Raw genomic sequence first — 14,559 nt, 5'->3', positions numbered from 1 at the left:
CCTTGCGGGATCCACCTTTCGACCACTTCGGGGCCTGTCTCTTCGTTCCCTCACGTTGAAGATGGTATTCTTGCTGGCTGTATGTTCAGCCCGCCGCATCTCAGAGCTACAAGCATTGTCCTGCCGGGATCCATTTCTCAGGATCACTCCAGAGGCTATCCATCTTCGTACGGTTCCCTCCTTTCTACCTAAGGTGGTTTCACGGTTTCATCTTAATCAGACCATAACCTTGCCTACCACGGCGGGGCTGAGGAAATCTGAAGAAGGGCGTTTATTGCGCCATCTCGACATTGGCAGATTGCTGCCCAGATATTTGGAACTTACACAAGACCTACGAAAGACGGACCATCTGTTCGTCCTGCACAGCGGGAAGAAACAAGGTGAAGCGGCCTCTCGGCCCACCATCGCCCGCTGGATCAAGGAAGTTATCCGGGCAGCTTACGTAGAGGCTGGAAAAACCCCGCCTCTACATGTCAAGGCTCATTCTACCCGAGCTCAAGCGGCATCCTGGGCGGAATCCAGGATGCTATCGCCTGCGGAAATCTGTAAAGCGGCGACATGGTCCTCCCTCCATACCTTTTCCAGATTCTACCGCCTGGATGTCCAGGCCAGGGAGGACTCAGCATTTGCCAGGGCGGTGTTACATGGGCCTCAGGCAGCCTCCCGCCCAGGTGGGGAGTAAAGCTTTTGTACATCCCATTTGTACTGAGTCCATCTGGCTACACGCCAGGAAATGTTGGGATTACTACCTGATAATCCCCTTTTCCTTAGTGTAGACAGATGGACTCAGCATCCCGCCCAGCTGCCTGCGTACATGGGTATCACCGATTCCAGGTAAGCCATGTCATCTGTTTCCATGAGAGCGTACACTCTACCAGGTGTCCACGCCTTTCGGTTGGGAATGCTGGCGGTCTCCAACTACTATCAATCGGTCAGGGGAATCCTGTTTCACTTTTTAACTGTGCGTCAGTACACTATAACAGCTTTTGCAAGGAAGATTACTGAATAGCTACGCTTCCTGTGGGGATATATACGCCCCCGTGCTGACGTCAGATCCATCTCCAACTGCTAGCACGCGGATACTATCCCATTTGTACTGAGTCCATCTGTCTACACTAAGGAAAAGGGGATTATCAGGTAGTAATCCCAACATTTTAGCAAAAGCAGTTTCGCGTGCATACTCCACTGATTGCCAGCGAAAAGCCTGCATGTAGTGGCGAGCTTGTAGGTAGGCAAAGAAAAACTTACGGGGTATCTTGTAATTCTCAACCATAGTTGTATATTGTAACATTTGAGGGACGTCTTCTTCAAAGTAATGATAGGCATACCTAAGTCCACAACGAGCCCAAGTCTTGAAGATGCCACTGGTGGTAATACCAGGCTGAAAATCACAGTTACCCACCAGCGGAGTAAACAATGAGAACAAGCCCGGCAATCCATACAGCCGATGGAGCCACAGCCAGGCCCTGCGGCATGGATAAAAAAAAATTTGGGGAATATTGAGAGATTGTACTGTGGCCGCAGGAGCTTGGACCTCGTAGCAAGGAGACCAGGGCCAAGTCATATGATTTAACATCCCTTCTTCATAGTAAGTATATTCATCAAGGAGCCATTCCCCCAATAAAACGCATCTGACAAGCAATATTGTAAGCACGGAAATCGGGCAGACCCAAATCACCCCGAGCCTTCGGGTGCACCAGTGTTTGATAGGCAATCCGTGCACGCTTACCCGCCCATATAAATTGGATCAACCCCCTCTGCAATTTATTAAGATCATAAACCTTAAGCCAAAGGGGAAGCATGCGTAACTTGTATAACAATTTAGGAACAATCATCATTTTAACTAGAGCACAACGCCCTGAAAAATTGAGGGGAAGAGACTGCCAGGCCTGCAGCTGTCGTCCCAAGGATGCCAAGGTTTCACATGTGTTACACTTGTAGAGCTTATCCAATTCTCTGGGGATCCATACTCCTAAATATTTTAGTTTCCCAGGAGCCCATTTGAAGGGGAAGGAGCCAGGCCACGTCTGTGGAAGCCGTGAAATGTAGGGCCAATGCGTCTGACTTGGAAAAATTAATGCGAAGGCCCGCTATATCCCGAAACTGTGTAAAAATAGAGAGTATTACGGGCACACTCTGCCGGGGTCGTCAGACAAAGAGAGCAGAATGTCATCCGCAAACAAAGCAAGTTTAACGGGATGGCCACTCAAAACTGATTCCCCAAAATCCTTTGTCCCGTCTTAACTTCTCAGCTAATGGCTCTATTGCCAGTACAAATAATAGGGGGGAAAGTGGGCACCCTTGCCGAACCCCACATTCCAGAGGGAAGGAGACCGATAAACCTCCATTAAGAAGAATTTTGGCACTAGGATTGTTGTACAGAACTTGTAGCCACGTAACAAAGTCCCCAGTTATCCCATATTGCTGGAGCACCCAAAACATATAGTCCCAGGATAAGGAGTCAAAAGCCTTTTCGGCATCCAAACTTAGAATAAGAGCTTCCTCCTGGGGATAGTAATTTAGGGCAGCAATGAGCCGTCTCACATTTTGCACCCCTTGGCGACGAGAAACAAAGCCAGTCTGATCTGAGTGCACCAAGGTGGGCAAGATAATGCAGAGCCGAGCTGCCAAAACTGCTGCAAGAATTTTAATGTCCACATTTATTAGCGAAATGGGCCGGTAAGATCCCACCTCTTGTAAATCCCTCCCTTGTTTTGGCAATAAAATGATAGTGGAACAATTTTCATCCGGTGGGAGGTTCTTACTCTGAATGAGAGAGTTATAATATGAGGTTAGACTAGTCAATAATGGGAACTTTAGGATTTTGTAAAACTCGTTACTTAGCCCATCAGGACCAGCTGCCTTGCCCTTTTTCAGTTTCTGTATGATAGCAAAAATTTCAGAGTCTACTATGGGGGAATTTTAATGTATGGAGGGTGTCTCCAGGCAGGTTTGGCCAATTTAGATGTTGAAAAAAAGCTTCCGACTGTAATCGAGGGAAAGATTTAGATGCATATAGCGACTTGTAATACTTTACAAAACTCGCTTCAGTATTATGTGGATCAGTATGATAGGTACCATCACTACCCTTAACCCCTGCAATAAAAGACTTGGTTTTGCGAAGTCTGGTTAAGTTCGCGAGAAGCCTACCCGGAACATTCCCATGTTTAAATAATTGATATTTAAAATATCTTAAGGATTTCGCCGCTCTCTGGTGCAGAGCATTGTTTAAGGCATTCCGTATCCGGTCAGCCTCTTGCTTGTTGGCTGGAGTTGAGTCGCAAGCAGATTTAACCTGCGCTAGCTTTAACTCTGTGGTAAGACGCAGAATTTCTGCATTTCTCTGCTTGTTACGCATGGCAACGTATCAATATATATATATATATATAGTATTTATTTATTTATGTTTTCATTCACCCCCTCTTTATTTCTTACTCCAGGTTAAGGCATCCTTGTTATAATGTAACTTTTATGCTCCTTTATCTCTTGTTGATTGGTTAATTATATTTTCTGCTTAGTTCATTGTAAACCGAGTTGATTTGATTTGTATCAAGAAAGTCGGTATATAAAAGTCTTTAATAAAATAAATAAATAATAAAGCAATAATTTTCCCCCTCATTATTGCTTTTCCAGCGAGCCAAAGCGTGTGCGGGTCAATGCCGGGCGTATTATTGAATTGAATATACTTGTCCCATCCCTCTTTAAGATACTCCTGAAAGCGCACATCAGAGTCTAAATCTGGAGGCATTCTCCAAGAACAAGCTGCAGGAAGGGACCTACCCAAATTTAACGTAACAGAGACGGGGGCATGATCAGAAATTGAAATAGGCCCGATAGTGGCATCTGAGATGCGAGAAAAAAAACGCTTGGGACCAAAATATAATCCAACCTTGAATAAGAGCTATGAGGATGAGAAAAAAATGTGAAATCTTGCACTTGCCTTTCCACAGTATGCAGCTGGTCTTCCTGATCAGATACTCTAGGCTCCGCCTCATCCAGCCTTTTAGCCTGTCCCTCTACTGCATTCTTTATTTCCTCCATGGAGGATTGAATTTTTAACAGCCTGGCATCCAGCACTTCAGCAACCCTAGCAGATATTTTTAGGAGGGCCGTCTCGGAGACCTCTGCCACCGGAGCTGTGCTATCTCCTGCGATGGCAGCAGCCATCTTGGCTACACTATACCTTTTCTTCTGGGGACTCCGCGCCGATCTTTAGCGCATATCAGGTCGCAGAGCCCTCCTTTTGGTCCCCAGCCACGGCGAATCGATAGCCCCACACGTCCTTTATTACCACCAAACGCCAGAGAGGCAAAAGAAAAACAGACTGAGGGAGGATGGCGGCCGATTTGAGCAGAGGTGCTCCGGAGCAAACTCACCAGGGAAGCCAGGTAGGCCGCACCAATCTCAGGCTCACTGCGGGTCTCTGGATGCTCGTTTTTCCACCAAACTGCGGCGAAATAGCAGCCCTCAACGTCCTGCACTACATCCAGCTGAGAAAAAAATGTTTTTTATAATTTTAAGGGAGGGATGGCGGCCGATTCGGGGGGGGAGGGCGGGCCCGGAGCCAGCTCACAGTGCTGTCAACCCCAGTGATGTCATCCAGGAAGTCGCTACAGAAGTTCTTATAACTCTCTTTCAGAGCATGTATTATGAGAAAAATGTACAACAATATCCTTAAATGTAGAACACATATCCCTTCCCCAGAGTTGTTTCACTTTGTGCACAAAGTATAAGATGAAATAAATGCAGTGGCAGGATAATGGTGCTGCTGTTTTGACCAGTTTGGAGACTTGATATTGTGTGAATACTTTGCTGAGTTTCATGGATGTGAGCTGAACTGTAGTTTAGCAACAGAGGCCCAGCAGATACATTGCCATAGCTAAAGTTTTACCGTAAGTTAGGGCTCCCCAAACTTTTCAGACAAAGAGTCATATATGATTTTTTAAATCACTAAGAGGACCAGGAAGGATGGGTGGTCTCCTTCAGATTTTGCTGAACGAGGAGGGTGGCTATGTCATGTTTGGCCCTTCTATTGATTTGAAATGCTGAGAAAGAAGGCAGGGTTCCCAAGCATGTTAGTAGTACTATTTCTAGATTTCTTGGAAGTTGCCAACAGGGAGCCCTGCCTGCCCCCTGAGGTGAAACACACTCCTGCCTCCCTCTCCTCACTTCCCTTTTTCACATTTCCCCTTCCATTCCCTCCTGTTTTCTCCCTTTCCTCACTACCCTTCTGTCATTCTCACTCCTCCCTTCTTTCTTACATTCATCCCACCCCTTCCTCCTCTTCCTCCTTATTCATCCCTCCCTTCTTTTACTCTGTCAACCTTCAGTCACTCACCCAATCCATCTTGCCGCCTCTTGATTTTCTACTGGCAGGGCTGACCTCCCTGTCTGTTGCTCTTTCCAGCATCACAGGTCAGACTGGCTTTTTCTGCTGGCAGTTCCTGGGGAAACCCTGCTAGTCTTTCTGCTGCTGCCACCACTGCACCTGAAAGAAGAAAAAACAAAAAAAACACTGTGGGCTAGATCCAGCTGGAGGAAGAAAAATATGGCAGACCAGGCCTGGCCCATAAGCTATAGTTTGGCGACCCCAGAGAGCAAATATAACACTTGATATGCAAGAGGGAGGGCAGCTAGCAATGAAGTTCATAAAGGCGTGATGTGATATTCTATTTCTACAATGTTGTTTGTGGATAGAGTTTTTGGATATTGTGTTTTGAGTTTTGTCCGGGTTGTAGCATATCTGTAGTTCCCTGTATGTACCCGGATCATTCCAAATCATGGGTTATGCCTCCCTTCCAGCAGGGGGAGACAGAGATAAACTTCAGAGGCACCCTCAGTTAAACCAGTGTGCCTCCTGCATCCCTTCAGTATTTCTGTCTCTAGCAGATGGAGGTCATGCAAACCCAGCAATCTTGCCCTGTTTCTGGGGTGTAGGCTATCCCTTAAATTTATCTAAAAGTAAACTAGCTATAAGTTCTGAATCAAGCAAGTTTTAGAAAAAAAAAGACAGTTCTACTGAGAGAAGTTTTCTCTATCCTCCCAGGGGGTTGTTAGATCCTGCGGGGTCATCCTCTCTGGCAGGTTAAAGGAGCTGGGGTTGGTAACCCCACGGGGCTCCAGGCAGATAAGAAGCCGGGTAAGTGATTACTGGTGGTCCAGTCTCTCTCTTACTCCGGGCTGCTTTGGCTTTAAAAAAACCCCAAAAAACAAATATCGAGATGCCGCAGCCATCTTTGTGTGTAGCATGTGGTGAAGCCACTGCACGGCTTTCTAGAGCTAGGATTTGCTCCCAATACTTACCTGGTGGGGAAGGCAGCTCCTTTTCAGGGTCTGCAGCATTGCCCAAGCCTTGAAGGGCTTCCAAACGCCCAGCTCAGCGTGATTTCAGTGCTGATCCCTTTTCCCTCCATGCAGGGACAGCAGCCATCTTAGGCACATTTGCAGCAGCTCAGGCTGATGCTATGGGGGAGGGGTTGTTTCCTCCAGTCCTGTCACCGGTCCCTGCCATTCCTGATGATTTGTTTGATAAGGACCAGGATTTATTCCAAGGGGGACAGGATGTTGATCCTGATTCTTTTTCTTTAGATTTTGTCCTCCTTTTGCACAAAGCATTTTTGGCTTCCAGGTCTCCGCAAGCTGTGAGACCTGTGCAGGGACCGGCTCCCAAGGTAGCCAAGCGCACGGACGGACCCGCATCTTTACGGGTAGGTAAGTTAAAAGGCGCTGTGGCTTCAGATGGCTCTGCTGCCCCAGTGGTGCCGGGACATGCGGCGGCTGATGCAGGGGCTTCTCTGCGCCCCCCCCCCCCCTCCCCCATGGGGGGGGGGAATGACCCTAAGGTGGTCCGTCTGTTTCAGAGAGAGGAATTAGAGCCTCTCATTTCTGCAATTCTTTCTGAGCTCGGGGTGAAGCTTCCCCTGCTTACTCCACCGCAAGACTCGGTGGACCCAGTCCTAGCGGAATTTCAAATGCAGACCCGGGTTTTTCCGGTCCATGCCATGCTGCAGTAGCTGATGACCAGGGAGTGGGATGCTCCGGATGCTGGTCTGCGGGTTGGACGAGCTATGGATAAGCTTTATCCCTTAGTGGATGATTTTTTGGATCTATTGCGGTCTCCTAAGTTGGACGCTTTGGTTTCGGCGGTTGTCAAGGATCCCGGTAGCAGGCTTGATGGCTCTCAAGGACCTGCAGGACTGCAAGCTGGAAGTGCTGTTCAAACGCATTTTTGAGGTGTCTGTCCTGGGTATCTGGGTGGCAGTGTGTAGTAGTTATATGCTGCGTGCGAGCCTGTGCTGCGTACAGCAATTGCTCAAGTCTCGGGATGATCTCCCTCCGGCGGAGTCTGAACAGGTGCAGCATTTGGAAGCTGTATTGGCATATGGGGCGGATGCACTATGTGACCTGATCCGCATTTCTTCTCGTGCTCTGTCGTTGGCGGTGTCAGCAAGAAGGCTTTTGTGGCTCCGGTGCTATGCCGTTTAAAGGGGGCTTTTTGTTCGGGGAGGATTTGGAGTTGATAAAGTCCAGCGGACAGACCGAAACCCTCCAGAGGTTTTCCTTCATCCCGCTCTCGCTTTTCAGGACAACGAAGATTTCATCAGAACAGGCAGCAAGCAGCCAGTCCACGGCAAGCAGTACCCAGGAACCAAGCCTGGTCTTTGTCCTTTCGGGGGCGTAAAGCCTTCCGAGAGGGTGGTGCCACCTCCTCTCCCGCCTCCAAGAATACACAATGAGATGGGGCCGGCCCATCCCTCAATCCCTCGGGTATGGGGTCACCTGTCCCGATTTTACGAGGCGTGGGCCAACATTACTTCTGATCAGTGGGTGCTAAGCATAATCGAATGAGGCTACGCTTTGGAATTTGCTCGGCCTCTAAGAGACTTCTACCTAATATCTCCTTGCGGCCCACAAGTCAAATGGCAGATTGTTCGTCAGACTCTCGAGCGCCTACTGGCTCTGGGAGCGGTGAAGCCGGACTCCCCAGGGCACTGGGGGAAAGGGAGGTACTACATTTACTTTGTAGTTCCAAAGAAAGGGGTCCTTCTGGCTGATTTTGGACCTCAAGAAGGTAAACAAGTCTTTCAAGGTGCCACACTTTCGTATGGAGTCCCTGTGATCCGTCATCGCGGCGGTACGCAAGGGGGAATTCCTGGCCTCTCTGGATCTGATGGAGGCATACTTGCACATTCCCATATGCGAAGATCATCAAAAGTTTCTTCAATGTATAATCCTGGGAATGTATTACCAATTCTGCACGCTACCCTTCGGGCTAGCGACCGCACCCCGGACGTTCACCAAGGTCATGGTGGTGGTGGCGGCATTTCTCCAGAATTAAGGCCTGCTTATTCACCCAGGGATGGCTGTGTGGAGGTGATCCGCAAGGTGACCACTCTTCTGGAATCCCTTGGTTGGGTCATCAATCAGGCCAAGAGCAACCTAGTTTCCTCTGTCATTGGAATTTCTGGAAGCCAGGTTCGACACGGCAGTCAGGGAAGTTTTCCTTCTGCCGGACCGGAGAAACAAACTGATGGAACAAGTTCATCGCTTGTTGGATCTTCCCCTGCCCAAGGCCTGGGACTACCTTCAGATGCTCTGTTAGATGGCATCCACTCTTGAGGTGGTTCCTTGGGCTTTTGCTCATATAAGACCTTTACAATGAGCATTACTTTCCCGGTGGGATCCCAAGTCGGAGAATTTTCAGTTCCCTCTACCTCTCACCGATCACGCCAAGTCCAGTCATGGGTGGTGGCTTTGCCCGCACAACCTGTCTCGAGGAATGGATCTGGAGATTCCGAGTTGGACAGTGGTGACTACGGACGCTAGCCTCTCTGGCTGGGGAGCTGTCTGTCAATATCATTCTGTGCAGGGCAGTTGGTCCCCGGAGGAGTCCGGATGGCCAATCAATCGCCTAGAGACCAGAGCGGTTTGCTTGGCTTTGCAACAATTTCTCCCACTCTGCCGCCACCAGGCGGTTCGGATTCTCTCCGACAATGCGACGACAGTGGCCTATGTCAAGCAGTAGCCGACTGGGCGGAGCAGAATCTTGCGATGCTAGCAGCCTCCCACATTGCTGGGAAGGACAACATACAAGCGGACTTCCTCAGTCTGAGGCGCATAGATCCAGGATAGTGGGAGCTCTCAGATGAGGCAATGGATCTCATCTCTCACAGGTGGGGGACTCCCCACATGGAACTGATGGTGACGAGGGACAATGCCAAGGCTCCTCGCTTCTTCAGTCGCAGAAGAGATCATGGTGCAGAGGGGGTTGCCAACCTCAGTTCTCATGTACATGTTCCCTCCTTGGCCTTTGGTGGGCAAGGTGCTTCGCAGGATAGAAGGTCACCCAGGAAGGATACTCAGAGTGGCCCTGATGTCCGTGGTTTGCGGATCTCATCAATCTGGCCATGGAAGGACCGCTGCGGCTCGGGCATCTTCCGCGCCTACTCCATCAAGGGCCTATATATTTCGACCAGGCAGCTCGCTTCTGTCTAGCAGTTTGGCTTTTGAAAGAAGGAGATTGCTTAAGAGAGGATATTCAGAGGAGGTTATCACTACCTTGCTACAAGCCAGAAAAACATCTACTTCCCTATCTTACATCAGGGTATGGAGAGTTTTTGAGACGTGGTGCTGGGAGAGAGAAATTCTGCCCAGGCACGCTACAATTGCTCAGATGCTAAATTTTTATTTTTATTTTTATTTTTTTTGCAATATGGTTTGGCCAAGGGTTTGTCCTTCAATTCCCTTCGGGTACAGGTGGCGGCCCTCGGTTCCTTGGTTGGTAGCTTGGTGGCGTTGCATCCAGATGTGGTGCGTTTCCTCAGAGGAGTATGGCATCTGAAGCCCCCGGTCCGTCCGGTTTGTCCTTCTTGGAGTCTTAATCTGGTTCTTCGTGTATTGTCTGATCCAGCATTTGAACCCCTTAAAACGGTAATATTGAAAGACCTTACCTTGAAAACGGTGTTTTTGGTGGCTATCTGTTCAGCTCGCAGAGTTTCTGAGTTACAGGCTCTCTCCTGTAGGTAAGCTTTTTTGAGGATTTCGGACTTGGGAGTTTCTCTGCGTATAGTACCTTCCTTTTTACCCAAGTTGGTCTCATCTTTCCATTTTAGTCAATCAGTTGAGCTTCCGGCCTTTCCCGATTTGTCAAATGATTTACAGCATGTACGAGAGCTTTGTCGATTTGATGTTCGGCGTGCCTTGCTGCGTTACTTGGAGGTCACTAATTCTTTCAGAGTTTCAGATCTTTTGTCTTATGGAGCGGGCACAAGGCGTCTAAAACAACTATTGCTCGATGGCTAAGAAAAGCCATATCGTCTGCATACATTTGTAAAGGGAGGCCAGTTCCTGAGGGCCTGAAGGCCCATTCGGTTCATTTGCAAGCAGCTTCATTGGCTGAATGCCAGTTGGTATCGCCTCAAGAGATTTGCAGAGCTGCTACTTGGAAGACACTACATACTTTTGCTCGCTACTACCGCTTGGAATTTCAGGCGCCCGGAGACTTTGGCAGTGGCGTATTGCCCGCGAGCCTTACGAGGTCCCACCCGGTTTAGGGAAGCTCTGGTACATCTCATGGTTTGGACTAATCTGGGTATGTACAGGGAAAAGAAAATTAGTTCTTACCTGATAATTTTCGTTCCTGTAGTACCACAGATCAGTCCAAACACCCACTCAAAGACTGGGAATGGGTAATAGGGTGATCTATACAGTCCGCATGCGCAAGTTTCATTTGTATTATTGCAGCAAACTAAGAAAGAAAGCTACAGTTTTCATGTTTATGCGTTCATGTTTACAGTTCTGTTCTTGCTTGATTCATTGCTAGCCCTATTCTGCTTTGATATTCGATAAACTGAAGGGATGCAGGAGGCACACCGGCTTAACTGAGGGTGCCTTTGAAGTTTATCTCTGTCTCCACCTGCTGGAAGGGAGGCATAACCCATGGTTTGGACTGATCCATGGTATTACAGGAACGAAAATTATCAGGTAAGAACTAATTTTTTAATTTCATGCATGCTTCTGATATTTCTTTGAACATTTTGTTTAAAAGCATGCTACCATTATTTTTTATTCTTTTATAGTCGAGTAGCAAACCAAAGAAGAAGAAAAAGAGGAGGAAAAATAAGAAACGCGCAGCAGGAGAATCTCAGGTACCTTTCTAGGCAGAATTTTTTTCTATTCTAGCTGAGTAAGTAAGTGGACAGAGTACATCTTAATTCCATTATACTCAGCCTAGTCATAGAAGGGTGCCTATACTGTTTTGAGACTTTAAGAAAAAGACTGAAAAAGCTAAACAAAAAAGGTCTGCTGGGTAATGCATTCTCACAAATACTACATATACAACACATTTCTCAGGATGTCTTCAGGTTGGTTTTTCATGTACCACAATGGGAATGAGCATCACTCTTAAGCCAGGGTACATTAGGTATGACCTTTCTCAGATTTACTTCTAGTGCTGTGTGCTTGCAGTGTACATGAAGAAATTCTGTCTCTTCTTAAGTAGCATAGAATAATTAATTGCAATACTTTGTATTTTTTTTTTTTTACTTTATTGCTATATCTGGTTTTCTGGCATCAGGCTTTTTATTTGTTGGTATAGGAATGCTTTCTGTGATCACGACTTGTTCTCTGTAGCCACTGGGGTACATTTTTAGTCCTATTCATTTCATTTTAAAGCTTTCTACAGTATTAGTTTTGTCACGATTCTGGCTGCTAGGCAGCCTCCCCGCTAGCAGAAGTCCTCACACAGCCACGTCCAGTCCTATTTATTTGATTTATTTATAACCTTTTTTATACCGAAGTTCAATTAACAGAGTTAATTATCAATCCGGTTTACATTACAACCAAAACATTGACAGTAACAGAGATTGTCTTACATAGAACAAGGGAGGGGATAACTTGGGTGCACTTAAACAAATTGGTATATCAAGGAACTTAAAACAAATTGATAAGAGGGAGAGGGGGGATGGCCTGAGAGAAGGGGGTGTGGGAGGAAAGGGGTTATTACAATTTACTTTAACGGGGATCAGGAGGAAACGGCCTTGGCCTTGTCTCCAGTTCCAACCTGTGCCTCCGGTTCCATTCCTGGCTTTCAATTCCAGCATGTCTCCAGTTCCTGTATCATCGCCTGTCCCTGTATTTTCTTCCAACGCCTGCTCTACTCCAGCTACTGTCTAAGTCCTGCTGACTACCAGAACCCAAGGGCTTAACCTGCAAGGGAGGTGGCTGGTCAGACAGGAGATCCTGTCCAGCATTGCCTAGAATCTGGCCCTGCTACTCTGGGGAAATTCCCATACCCAGCCAGTCTCCGTGCCATGACAAGTTTTAAAGATTTTATAATGCTGTTTACTTATCCTTTTTTTTTTTTTCTGACTGTTTTGGGTTGAATTGTAACATCTTCATCCACTCCCAGGTATTTGTATGCAACTTCCTGGATTCATTCATTTATATAAAGTGTTTTCATTTCTATTAATTTTTTTCTAGAATTTTGACACATTTTTCTAAGCCAAATAGCATCGTCATGCCAGCAACACTTTTTTATTACTAAGGGTTTTCTCTCTAAATGGAAACAAAAGGAGCTGTAAAACTCTAAAACATCTGTACATAGTAAATTTTGATTTTTCTGTTAATTTGTTTTTCCTGGATTAAAGTACATCCTTTGCCGAAAGAGCTATTCCTCACTGGATCTTGATGTCAGATGGAGAATAGTTTGTCACATTTTCAATCAGACCTTCCCTGTACCTACCCAGATCATTCCAGACTCCTGGATTTATGCATCCATGCCTGCAGATGGAGACTATGGGCCTGCGATACTTTAGAAGATGAGGGGCGGGGGCCGAAACGGGGGGCGGGCCTGCGCTAGCCGGTTTCGCACCCAATAGCGCCACCATAGGAGGTGTAGCTATTGGGAGCGAAATAGGCACTTACCTTTTCGCTGTGTGCGCTGTCGTCGCGAAGTCGGCCCCAGTGACACCCCGACTCCGCCCCCATTTTGGTATCGCACGCGAAAAGGGACATTTCGCGTGCGATACGTTTGGAAAATGAGGCCCTATATTTAACTGACACTGCTTGATGGCGTCTCCTTTCCCAACTTCCTGGTGGTGGGGAGAGGGTTTCCTGGATGTTGATATTCATCTCCTAACTCAGTCCTTGGCCAGGGACAACAAATCACAACATCTTTCATACCTCAGCTAATATGGACCCTAAATCGGGCCTCCTGGTGTCACTGTTGAGCAATGGTGGAGATGCCCCTCTGCAGTATCCCCAGCTGTCCGGGGAAACAGAACCCAGTGTGCAGCGGACCACAGAGTTTCCGGACCAGCCAAAGTTTGTCACATTTTCATGGTGAACTTGATACATTCTGAAGATTTCAAGACAATTTATGATCCCAGAACATGGAATGCCGTCGGCTTTGTTATAGCCAAATCACGCTATTGTAAGAGCTCGGCTTTTCTTACAGCTTTCCACAATAACTCCTTCAGCATCAACTGGCCTTTGGCTTCATGAAATGTAATGTTATATTCTCTGTTGTGGTAATAAAGGTTATATTCTGCCTTTCAGACACTTCAAAGTGGATTACATTCAGGTTCTGTAGATAAGAATATAAGAATTTGCCTTACTGGGTCTGACTGAGGGTCTATCAAGCTCAGCATCCTGTTTTCAACAGTGGCTAATCCGTGTTGCAAGTAACCAAACATTAAATAGATTCCATGCTAGCTGAGTTACCGCTGAAGAGCAGAGCAATGATTGCTATCATGGCTGCCCTGTTCATATTCTCTTCCACGCTGTCAGGAACTGTGAAGTTGAGACCAAGGCAGCATTAGCTTGTCTCGCCTACCTTCTGTGATTTGGCTCCACTAATTTGTCGATATAGTTCCAACCATAAGGTTTAAAATGAAGTTGCTTCCATGTCGTCTCCAAAGGGATGAACATAAGACTTGCCATAATGTGTCAGACCAAGGGTCTGTCAAGCCCAGCATCCTCTTTCCAACAGTGGCCAATCCAGGTCACAGGTACCTGACAGTGTCCCAAGGGGTAGATAAGATTTCAAGAATAAGCAATGGATTTCTGCAGCTAATAATGGAGCTGGAGCCACTTGGCAATAGTGATTACAACATTATCAGATTTGCCTTAACTGGAGGGAGAGCACTAAAGAAATCTACTGTGACAGTATTTAACTTTCAAAAAGGTGACTACGATAAAATGAAGAAAATGGTTAGGAAAAAATGGAAAGGAGCAACTGCAAAGGATAAAGAGTTTAGATCAGACTTGGACATTGTTTAAAAATACCATCTGGGAAGCCCAGACCAGATGTATTCCATGCATTAGAAAAGGTGGAAGGGGGGGGGAAGTGACATCACCTGAGGGAGGGAAGTGAAGTCACCCGATTGGGGGGGGGGGGTGAAGTGATGTCATCCGATGCAGCCAGACGTGTGACCTTGTAGCTCCCGGCTTGCCCCCTTATTAAAGGCCACTAAACGGCGTTTTTCCGGTTCCCAAGTACCGAGTGGCAGTGTGAATTGCCGCGGGATGATGGCGCAGAGGAAAACTATAGATTTAAAA

At 47.1% G+C, this 14,559-nt stretch overlaps 1 protein-coding gene across 3 annotated transcripts in view; it reads left to right on the top strand.

Annotated features, from left to right (window-relative positions):
* Positions 1-14,559, top strand: part of TCF25 (transcription factor 25) — a 372,469-nt gene that overhangs the window by 6,736 nt on the left and 351,174 nt on the right. For all 3 annotated transcript variants that reach the window (XM_029608348.1, XM_029608345.1, XM_029608346.1), the window contains exon 3: positions 11,079-11,147. In XM_029608348.1, the coding sequence (XP_029464208.1) occupies positions 11,079-11,147 (69 nt within the window). The remainder of the gene's footprint in view (positions 1-11,078; positions 11,148-14,559) is intronic.

This window comes from Rhinatrema bivittatum, chromosome 7, assembly GCF_901001135.1.
Source record: "Rhinatrema bivittatum chromosome 7, aRhiBiv1.1, whole genome shotgun sequence".
Taxonomy (NCBI): domain Eukaryota; kingdom Metazoa; phylum Chordata; class Amphibia; order Gymnophiona; family Rhinatrematidae; genus Rhinatrema; species Rhinatrema bivittatum.
The sequence above is the reverse complement of the archived record's forward strand: the minus strand, read 5'-3'. Positions and strand labels throughout refer to the sequence as shown.